This window comes from Perissodus microlepis, chromosome 6, assembly GCF_051167445.1.
Source record: "Perissodus microlepis isolate ML-2025 ecotype Zambia chromosome 6, ASM5116744v1, whole genome shotgun sequence".
NCBI lineage: Eukaryota > Metazoa > Chordata > Actinopteri > Cichliformes > Cichlidae > Perissodus > Perissodus microlepis.
In genome coordinates this window covers 42066889-42078366 of record NC_140466.1, presented here as the reverse complement: position 1 = coordinate 42078366, position 11478 = coordinate 42066889, and the positions used below count along the sequence as shown (strand labels likewise).

The 11478-nt window shown below is 42.4% G+C and overlaps 1 protein-coding gene across 4 annotated transcripts in view; it reads left to right on the top strand.

The window, feature by feature from the left end:
- The window catches only part of LOC146386304 (uncharacterized), a 48870-nt gene extending 37392 nt beyond the window's left edge, over positions 1–11478 (top strand). For 2 of the 4 annotated variants that reach the window (XM_084932408.1, XM_084932407.1), the window contains 5 exons: positions 3914–3980; positions 4095–4175; positions 8802–8858; positions 9869–10018; positions 11154–11478. In XM_084932408.1, the coding sequence (XP_084788534.1) occupies positions 3918–3980; positions 4095–4175; positions 8802–8858; positions 9869–10018; positions 11154–11261 (459 nt within the window). In that variant the 5' untranslated portion in view covers positions 3914–3917 and the 3' untranslated portion in view covers positions 11262–11478. Of the gene's footprint in view, positions 1–3913; positions 3981–4064; positions 4176–8801; positions 8859–9868; positions 10019–11153 lie in introns of all 4 variants that reach the window. The other 2 variants (XM_084932406.1, XM_084932404.1) reach the window with 1 other exon arrangement.

Sequence of the window (11478 nt, the reverse complement as noted above, 5' to 3'; positions counted from 1 at the left end):
ATATATGCGGACAGTGGTTTTTGTGATGGTATCATCCATGCACTTTCCAATATATCCAATGACAGAGTCTGTGAGTTCATTGATGTTGCCATCAGCTGCATCCACAAATATCTGCCAGTCAGTTGTGTCAAAGCAGACCTCCTCAGCCTCACTGTCCCGTTTGTAGATGACCCTGGAAGCTGGTTTTTCCTGTTTCAGTCTTTGTCTGTATGCAGGCAGCAGCAGCAGGAACAATGGTCTGCCTTACCAAACGCTGGGCGGGGGAGGTGTTTGTAGCACTCTTTCAATGGAGTGTAACAGTGGTCCAGTGTTTGATCACCTCTTGTGAGGAAGGAGATGTGCTGATAGTATTTGGGGAGAACCTTCTTCATGTTGGATCTGTTGAAGTCTCCCAGCACAATAAAGGCAGCTTCTGGATTTTTGTTCTCAAGTCCAGTAATGATGTCGTACAGTTCGTCCATAGCCGTAGCTTTATCAGCGTGTGGGGGAATGTAAACAGCTGAGAGGAGAACTGAGCTGAACTCCCTCGGGAGGTAAAAAGGCCTGACTTTAATGGTCAGCAGCTCGAGGCTCTGAGAGCAGTAAGTTTTTAAGATACACACATCTCTAGCCCACACAGAGTTAACCATAAAGCACACCCCTCCTCCCCTTTTCTTGCCTGAGTCCTTCGTTCGGTCTCCCCGGTAAACAGTGAATCCATCCGGCGTGATGGTGCAGTCGGGGACGCTGGGCTCCAGCCATGTCTCTGTGAAGGCCAGAACGCAGCAGTTCCTGATGTCTTGTTGGTGTTTAATCCGTGCACGCAGCTCGTCAAGTTTGTTGTCCAGAGACTGGAGATTCGCGAGCAGGATGCTGGGCAGAGGTGGCTTGCGGTTTCTCTGTCGCGTTCGGCACAAAACTCCGGCGCGTTTCCCCCTCTTTGTTTTCCCTCGACGTCACGCGAGTAAACAAAGGATCCCAGGCAGCAGAGCGTCCACGGAGTCGAAACCCGCTGTAAAGTCCGAACTGGCTGACGAACGTCGCTGCAGAAGCGTTTGTCTGTCATACCGAGTGTATGATCGCGCTGTGCGCACAGAATTTGAAAGCAGTACAAAATAAATAATAACATTTTTGCGGAGATGACTGGGAGCTCTCGTCGGTGCAGCTATCTTACGGCGCAACCGGAAGTAGTAGAAGTAGTGGCCAACACCACAGACTGTATTCAAGAGCAGACAACGTGGAATCCCCACAGAAGAAGAAGATTCTTGGAAAGGGTCCAAATCAGGATTCAGTCAATGGCAGCAAATACGACAAGATGGCAGCTCCATCAGTGCTGTCCTAGATTTGATGTTACACACGTTTCATTAAATCAGTTCTTCTTTCCAATGACCAACAGGGGGCCCACTCCTCTGGCTGGTATATAGATCTGGTTGTATAGAAGTGTATGGTAAAATGTTTGTAAATGAAAAAGTTTAAATTTATTTATATAGCGAGTTTAAGGATTTAAAAAACAAAAGTAAAATAAAACAGTCACAAAGTGGTTTACAGAGGAAAAGCAGCGTGTGTAAAGTTAAACATGACACACATGTGCCCAGGCACTGAGACAGTGTTTAAACCTGTTTAAGGTGTGAGGAGTGGGTGGTTTGCTGCTCCACAGTTTTGGAGCTTTAGTAGATTAAAGTATATGTTATCTAAAGATGGACACTCACATCCAATCTGGTCTGAAGGATGAACATCGTGAGGTTCCACAGTCAAAGTCTACAAAACTCACATAGACCAAGAACACCAAGAACACTAGAAACTTTAAGCAGTATGCTTGACAGAGCTTTGTATGTGCTCTGTCTGTAGCTGCCCATATTCACTATATTTTCCACTTGTCTGTACCCTATCTCCATCGTCTGAACTGTAATACACATTGTCAGTCACTGGACTCCACATATACATGAATAACAGAGAATAAAGAACCATCCAATACACTTTTTTATCACATTAAATGCTTACATTAGAACACCCTTTCACGCACTCTTTATCCCACAACATTCAGAACTTGTTCCAAATATCACCAAATCATCATGTTCAGCACACCGGCAGTAAGGACTAATGTGAAATGTCAGAGCATCACAGTCGCAGGTGTCAGAGTGTGGAACGATTGTGTAGATGAAGTGAAAAGAAAATCAATACACATCTGTTTAAAAACATTGCATCCACACGGGAAATGCTGTTCTCAGTGATCGAGGTGTCTCACTGTATTTTAAGATCGAGGTCCAACATCTCTAAAGTTAGAAATATCCTGTCTCAGAGTGACGCTGTAAAACTAGTTCATGCATTTATTACTTCCAGGCTGGACGACTGTAATTCATTATTATCAGGATGTCCTAAAAACTCCCTGAAAAGCCTTCAGTTAATCCAAAATGCTGCAGCAAGAGTCCTGACAGGGACTAGAAAGAGAGCAGATTTATCCTTCATTGGCTTCCTGTTAAATCCAGAATTCAAAATCCTGCTCCTCACATACAAGGTCTTAAATAATCAGGCCCCATCTGATCTTAATGACCTTGTAGTACCATATCACCCTATTAGAGCACTTCGCTCTCACACTGCAGGCTGTGCTTTTGTTCACGATTTTTCAATATTAATACTATACAAAGAATAAAACTACTTCTACTAAATGTAAAACTGGAATCCCATTTTCTCAAAGTTCTGCTTCTTTGGGATGCAAAACTGTACTGTCTTCTAAACCTGTGTATATATGGGATCCCCACGTTGGTAAGAATACATCACATGAACAAAGGAGTGAATGTTTGCAGTGTAGTGAAGCAGAAAACATTGTTGTAAGAGTATTTTATTAACCTGCCTGTCAATCTGTTTTTCCTCTTCATGCCTTTTCCTCTTTTTCCTTCCCTCTTCTCCTTCTTCTCACCACCATCTGTTTCTTGTCCTGCAGCATTCCTGTTCTTCCCAAGAGGATTCTGACATGTGGTTTTAATGAACTAACACGCAGTTACTTTATCTTTCCCTATCTCATTGTGTTCTCTGTTCCCCGATGCATGAGAGCCTTTCCAAACAAACAGCACATACACACACATACGTATGTGGGTCTGTGCATAGCCTTTTTCTTTTTTAATCTGCTTTATCGTCCGGTTGGGTATGTTTTTATTTTTTATTTTTTAGCCGTACTTGGTTTATGTTTTTAGTGGGATTAAGAATAAATCTGACTTTGAGTTCTGACCAGAACAGAACTGATTTTTTTGTTTGTTTGTTTTTCTAGCAGAAAAGAGAAATCGGGAAGAATAAATCCCAGAACAGCAAAAGTACACTAACAACTGAACGTTTGGCAACATCATAGCGTGTTCCTATTGTTCTCCATTTGGCCTCCAGATTGTGCCCCACGTCTTGTAGACGGACCCCACTTTGTGATTAGTAGACTTTACAAATTTGGCAATTAACGACTCATCATAGTTCTGATCTTCATATAAGCATAAGACAGCATGCAGATGTCTCTGTATAGCATACTGAGTGCCAGGTAAGTGTGCAGGTTAAAGACTTTGTCTGCAAATGAAGTGGTATCCTGTTTACTCCCGTGTATCCGAGGATTTCCTTTTCACAGTGGAAGAGTTTCTTTTTAATGTTTTGTAAAGATTTCAGGTGCATGTGTTTATAACAGTTTATCATATTTATGTTAACCTTAATCATACTGTTACACTAGTTTTATTGTTTCATATTTGAGAAGCGCTTTACACTACATCCAGTCATCCACCAACTCTTACACTGGTGTGATGTTTAGGTTAGTCTACCAGTAGCACTTAGTGAAGCTCCTAGTCTCATTGTTATTTCTGAACTGTTTGAGAACTGATTCTCACCTGCCTGTGCCTGTGTCCACATTTGTGTGGATATACTATCCATACTGCAGTTTGATATACTGTTTCCTGTCTTGCAGTGACATGGCTTCTGAGGGAGCAAGGTTACGTCGCCTCTTTGCCTGGTTTGACCCTGAAAGTGTTGCGGTGAGATTTAGACACAACTAAGCTGCTTGACTGAAGCTCACTTGTAACTTCATATATATTATTCAGTGGTTGTCTTTTGCACAGGTGCTCACCATCCTGTTGGGGCTGTTCCAGGTGCTGTTCTCTGCCCCGTTTGCTTACATTGACCAAAGTCTTCCAAAACTCTTCATACTGCCACTAGTCTTAGGAATTGTGGTATGTACTTCATGATTCCTCCACCAATTTGCAGCCATAACGTAACATTCACACACATTCACACTCTGATGGATGCTTCAGAGAACAACTTTGAGTTAGTATCTTGCCCAGGATCTTGACACTCAGACTGGAGGAGCCAAGCATTGAACCACCAACCTTCCAATGTGTAGATGTCCTGCTCTAGGGCGTACGTTCAGAACCTGAGAGCAAAGCTACACCCATATGGGAGATTGTCCCGGGAAAATTAGCTTCAGGCCCAGGAACGTCAGCAGAGCTTGCACAACAGAGGGGCTAGGCTCAGACAGTTTTTGATTGTATTGCTTCTTTCTTCTAGCTCAAGGATCCTTGCTAAGTGGCAAGGACCCTTTGTGGTCACATGGCGATTGGGTGATCTTGACTAATAAGTAGTGCGATCGGACAGGGACACGCAGATATACCACTAAGTCAAAGCGTATAGAGAGGCTGGAACAGCTTCTCAGATGAGACTGGTGAAGGAAAGATGAGTTAGTCAGAGGTGCCAGATTCAACCATTCCTGTCTTCCTCCATTGTGATGACCATCTCACACAGGCCCACATAGCAGATGTTGCTGTACTGCAACAGCATTTTGCAGATGTGTTCTCCCCCTGCCTGGTTGTACTACACTCATAGAGCACTGTTGAAATGTGCTCTGGCGTGGCGGTGCAGTCATGCACCTATTGGTTACCTGAACATGTAAGACAAATTTATCAGAAGGAGGTGGCTTCTATGCTGGAGGTGGGAGTGATAGAGCCCTGTAGTTCCTGGTGTTGCCCCATAGTACTTGTGGTGAAGAGAAATGGGTCTTTATGGCTCTGTGTGGAATACCACAAGCTGTCAGGTTGATGTTTATTCCATGCCCCAGTTTGACAAGCTACTGGTCCAGTTAGGCACTGCTTGTTTTTTCACAACGCTGGATTTGACCAAGGGCTACTGTATCCGGGAGTCCCTGAGGCAGGAGGGCTCATAGCCAACCCAAAAAGAAGTGAGCACATTGATGGAGGGCGGCACACTATCTGGGCCATCACCTGGGAGGCAGGCAGGTGCGCCTGCAGACAGACAAAACTACAGCCATCGTCCCAGAACCAAAAAAGAGGTGAAGCAGTTTTTGGGTCTGACTGGCAACTACTGCTAGTTCATGCTTAGTTTCGTGGTGCTGACCAGCAACCTATCTGATCTCACTCACAAAGATGCCACAGATCCAGGTCAGTGGATGTGTAGCCACTAAGGCTGGTAGGCCTGCTGTTGATTAATTCAATTCAATTCAATTCAATTTTATTTATATAGCGCCAAATCACAACAAAAGTCGCCTCAAGGCGCTTCTAACTCTGACTCTTCTTGCTGTTGGGACTGCAATATAAATATCAGGATAAAACAAGTATGATCAAAACAACATAAACCATAAAATAAACACAAATTTCCACTTTGTGACAGATCCCACACGGCATTTGACCAGTTCCCTGTGGGGAACCCCTACTCCACACCCTTACTTTTCCTTCCCTTTTAATAATAATAATAATAATGGATTGCATTTATATAGCGCTTTTCAGGACCCCTCAAAGCGCTTTACAATACCACTATTCATTCACTCTCACATTCACACACTGGTGGAGGCAGCTACATGTAGCCACAGCTGCCCTGGGGCAGACTGACAGAAGAGAGGCTGCCATATCGCGCCATCGGCCCCTCTGGCCAGTTTTAATCTGTACACAGCAAATCCAGCATGTCCAAATTAACACTGTCAGATTTGATTTCAACACTATTAAGTGTCTATATGGGTCCACACCAGAGAGTGTTAATTTAACTCTTTTTGGAGAGTTGGTACGTTAACTCTGATTTAGTGTTAAACACCAAATCTGTCTGGAGTTGATAATTTAACACTTACTAATGCTAACTAGGTGTTAAGAGTTTATATATTAACTCTCAAAGAGTATTTTAGTTTAACTACGTAAGAGTTATCTTCTAATTAATTCTAAAAAGCGGGAATTTTACTGTTCTGAACTTCTAGAAATTCCTTTGGAAATAAACATTTACTAAAAAGACGCAATGGTTTTTGAAAAACATTTATTCTGAACTGTGCACCACAATTTCAAAACATTTTCTGAAAGATGTAACAGTGTACATGTTCTCACTTTCATTAGAATTTTGTTTATCAAAAGGTCTGACATAGGTGAGCTGGTAAATGCAAATAACAGCATTCTCATCACTTATTTCTTCAATACAATATGCATGTCCTTCATTCATCCCTTTGTGGAACTTCAACGCACTTCTGCTCTCCCCCATATTCCATCTTCACAAGCATATCCTATGTGGAGATTGAATAAAAATTAGTTGACACTAATTAATGGCACAAATAATCCAGTAATCAATTGCAGCACAGTAAAAAAAAAGGAATCCTTTTTGAGCCATTACTTGTGTAAAGTATTTTCCCAAAAGACAAGGACACAGGCAACAGGTAATACTGAACTAAATGTAAAACCTCAACCTTTTTCATTTTTACCTAAACCGTGTGCACAAAACTCTGGAGGGATCTAAATGCTAACGTAGACCCCAGTCAGGACGTCTGCTACTGCTGTTTGCTCGTTTTTTATGGGAGATCATTTTCAGGCTTCAAGTAGCACCATTATACCAACATTTCACATTCTAGACATTGTTTTAGGTGTATTTGACCAAAAGTTTGACTGAAAATTCACATGCAAGCTTTTTTTCAAGGCTTTTTTTCAACACTACCTTTCAGCTAGCTAAAACAGAATATTATGCTATCAGCGAGCAACATGGCTAATGCCTTTCACACAGCTTTGTCTCAACTCCAAAGAGCCACAGAAGTAAAAGCTAATAATAATAATTGAAACAATCTTTGAAAAAATGACTTACCAAGCATGGCAAACAACTCAAATATGTAGAGCAAAATGTTCTGAAACGGCTTCACTTCAGCTTCGATTGGAGCCTATGGTGCTGGGGGCGGAGTCTGTGAATTTACTCTATTGGTGTCATAGCCCCTGTAGGAGTTCAGAGTTAAGAGGTCAAGAGTTAATGTTTCCAATGTAACACCTCCAGATTTAACATAGAAACACTCATTTTTAACACTCGATTTTAACTACTATCATTTTACACCTCAGAGTTACATTAAAAGAATGTGACTCTACTTAGAGTAAAATTAACTCTACTTTTGCAAGAAGACTACTAACACCAAAACATTTAACACTTTTGAATTTGCTGTGTAGATGGATGCCTCGAACAGAAGCCTGGGGGCCGTTTTGGGTCGACGGCCCTGTTGTCTACATTAGCCCAAAACTGTCTGTGAGAGAGGCCAGAGAAGGAGGACTGAGTTCACCTCGACTGAAAAGTCACCGCAGTATAAAATCATAATTATTACTGTGGTTGTTGTCATTGTGGCTAATAGGAATAAATGGACTCTCACTTTTGTTGTGGAAGTTTTCCATTCAAATAAAGCCTGCAGACGAGCGGTGAGCGGTAGCTAACATTCTTTAATCAAAACACAAAAGAAAACAGAAACCCAAGCTTGTGGAGAGCCTGCATGATCGCGGGGCAGACGGTCAGCAGAGTCTCCCTGAGCCTAGCATGGCTCTCAGTTAAATACCTTCTCCAGGAACAAAAGGCAGTACACAGCTGTTTCACACTCCCTTGCTACCTCCCAGAGTCCTCGAAGACACAAAAGACACTTCCTGTGGAGTTGTCTGCTTCCCCCAACTTCCTTACTATACCCCCACCACTTGTCTTACTGTATGAGTGTGAGACATGTTAAAATCCAGTGGCACCAAGGTATCATACAATAAAATAATGTGATTAATACATAAGTAAAAGAAATTCCTATACACCCTCCACACACTGTGTGCATCGGGTCCTTGCCATAATGTAACTGACTTCATCATGGCAAGAATCAGATTGTTGCACTTTTGGGGGAGCATGAGACTGAACATCTTTTAATCTCAAAATGATCAATTTAGTCCCTCACATTAGACCAGTTCTACTACTAACTGGAAAGTAGGTGCTTTGATTTCTCGTGGCTCCAGCCTGCAGACTAAATTGTCTTTTGGCCTGCAGCCTGATGGGAACGAACAGAGTGTACAATGTGTCCTTTGGAGTGGGTGTATGTTGTATATGAAGCACTTGGGTAGAAAAAAGTACTTGTATGAATGAGGCATGTTGTATCAAGTGCTTTAAGTGATCAAGTACAGTAGAAAAGAGCTAAAAAGTTGCCCATTGCCTGCATATACACACAGTACGCATGTTGTTTTTGTTCAGGGAAGGCCTTGTGTGAATCCTGTCCTACATGTACTCCAAAAGCATGGTGCATCATAAGAGTTCATACAGTAAAGGAGGCCACAAACTGTAGAACAACTGGAATCTCTCATCATTCAAAATGGAAAAGCTTTTGATTTTAAAATATTTTTTTAAATGATTTTGAATTAAACCATGTGCTGTGTGTACCCCCCGCCCCCCAACAAATGAAAGAATTCCTTAGTTCGAGGATTTTGTTCTGTTTCATATTTGACTTGTACACTGTTTGATTTGTGCGCTCCTGCTTGCTATCATTTATCATTGAAGCAACATTAACCTTCCAGTTATATTTCTTGTGTGTCTTGCAGGTTATGGCAGGGGGGTCCTTCACAATGGCCAATGAAAAGAACCCTAGCAGACTACTAGTGAGTTGGCATAAAATGCTAATGTGAAGGTCAGATTGAAAAAAAAAGGGAACAAAAAAACCAAACTCAAAAACTAAAATATCACATTAGACGGGTTTTCTAACAGCAACTACACTGCTGTGTGTGTGTGTGTGTGTGTGAGTGAGAATCCTTGGCATAACTGGGATTGAGCACTCTTTTTTTGCGACGTAGCCTGAAAGACCTCAAAAAGTAAGAGCAAGCAACAAACTAAAGAAACAGCTGAGACAATAGTCATCGATGTCTGTCGGTCTAGACCAGGGGTGAGCAATTCCAGGCCTCGAGGGCCAGAGTCCTGAGGTTTTAGATCTCACCCTTAGTCAACACACCTGAATCACATGATTAGTTCATTACCAGGCCTCTGGAGAACTTGAAGACATGTTTAGGAAGTCATTTTGCCATTTAAATCATCAAGGACACATCTACAACCTGCAGGACACCGGCCCTCGAGGCCTGGAGTTCCCCACACCTTGTCTAGAAAGTGTTACAAAGACATTTCTAATGCTTTGGGACTCCAGTAAACAACAGTGAGAGCAAAATTACTCCAAGAAGCCAGAACATCTACAGACCTGCAGGCCTCACCTGCCTCAGTTATAAGACTGGGCAAAAATGCATGGGCATAGGCTTAGGAGAAACCCAATGCTGACCAAGAAGAACACAAAGGCACTCAGGTTTCCCAAAAAACATCCTGATGATGCCCATTCGATGAGGAAAAAGCTAAAGTGTTTTGGAATTTTTTTAGTCCTGTTGCATGTGGTGTAAAATCATTACATTTCAAAAATACAGTTTTCAAAGTAATGATGTTACTCTGGTTTGTGTAATCTTAAAATTAGTTTGTTCTGAAACGTGTAAAGTATAAGAAACATGCCAAAAGACTAAGACTGCTATCATGTCTCACAATGTCACAATACCTGATTACATTGCTGATAAAATGAACATTTTTTATATTACATAATCTCACATGATTAATAAAATCACTGTCTCCTCTGCAGCTTCAAGGTTGTGTCTGCAGCAATGTGGTTGGTCTGTTGGGGACGTTGCTTGCTTTCGGCCTGTATTACTACACCCTCCACACCTCACACAGAGAAGTCACATGCTCGGATGACTACTACTCGAGGGTTTGCCTCCCACAACTACTGGCAGTCAGTGTCATCAGTTATGTTTTGGTTTTTGCCCTTTCACTTATTTTGACACATTGATCTTGTAACACATGGGGACACTAAAGCAGTCGCGCCAGAATGTCCTACTAAAAAGGAAGATTCTTTAAAATACAAGGGGGAGCAAGCGAGTCAGATACCACGGGCACAGAGATGAAGCAGGTCTGATCAGAAACAGTTTATTACTGGGCCAGGGAGCACAAATAAAAACACCCTTAAAATGTGTGTAATACAATGTTGTCAATCTAGTAAAACTAAATAAAACAATCCTAAAACCCGTAAAAATACCCTTTTCTACATTCACTAAAAAACCCCCCCTGCTATAATTACGCCACATGTTCATTATGGGTCCATCAGCAGGCCAGGAATTCCGGCTTTAGAGCAGAGTCCACGCCAGCCCCGTCTTCGGCAGACACGGAAGAGCCTCCCATCTTCTTGTCCTTCCACGGGCCCATCACATTCCAGCCCAGCTTGCGTTCTGCACCTGAATCCATCATGCGACCACCGCCACAGCTCCCCTTGCGTCGGTGTCCTGTAAAATAACAAATAGGGGCCAGAACAATGGTCCCAGAAGCGGCCGTGGCTCATGGCCATGGCGACCTTCTCCCAACCCAGCTGCACCCAGTAAACAACAGTAGAGACCCTACTCACAAATGCTGCCAATCACACGCGCTGTCTCCTACTGTTGCCGTTCCATGAGGTCAGGACTGGGTCACCATGTCACGTTGGCCATCTAGCATTAATTTTCCAGTCTGGGGCCTCTCTCCTTCAGTGCTCAGCTAGCCTGCTTTTAAAAGGTCTTTACACAGCTGATAGGCCAGCTCTGGACACACCCATGCCTCAGCAGGTGGTCCCTATCAGCTAATTTGTCCCATGTGTAGCCAGTCCACAGTGGATTAAAAACTATGTCACACAAAACACTAAAAACCATGCAGTAGAAACAGAATAAAACCATGCAAATAAAACGACACTCATAAATAAACACTAAAAATCAGAATAAAAACAATATACAAGATAAATACAAATTTCCACTGTGTGACAATCTCTTTTCATTTTTTCCCTTTCTAATCCTAAAAGTCCTGTGGATTGTAGTACAGCCTGTCTCTCTTGTGCTCTGCAGGACTACTCCTGGAGTGTGACGCTGCTGCTGCTGCTCTTTGACACTGGTGCTGTGGTCATGCACTGTCTCCTCTCTATCTCCGCCTTCAAAACACTGAAGACAAACTAAGACACACAAACCAAAACCATTGTAGTAGTCATTCTACTTTGGTGTCCTGAGCTTGATTCCTGGTGTAAGAAAACTTAATGGAATCTGACTTTTCCTTTACTGACAAGTCAGAATATCTACTGATCCCACCCTCTGTACAAACAACTACTATCACTATATCTTATGTTTTGTAACCACTGTATAACAAAGACCCTCATTAATAAATGTTGTTACTGTA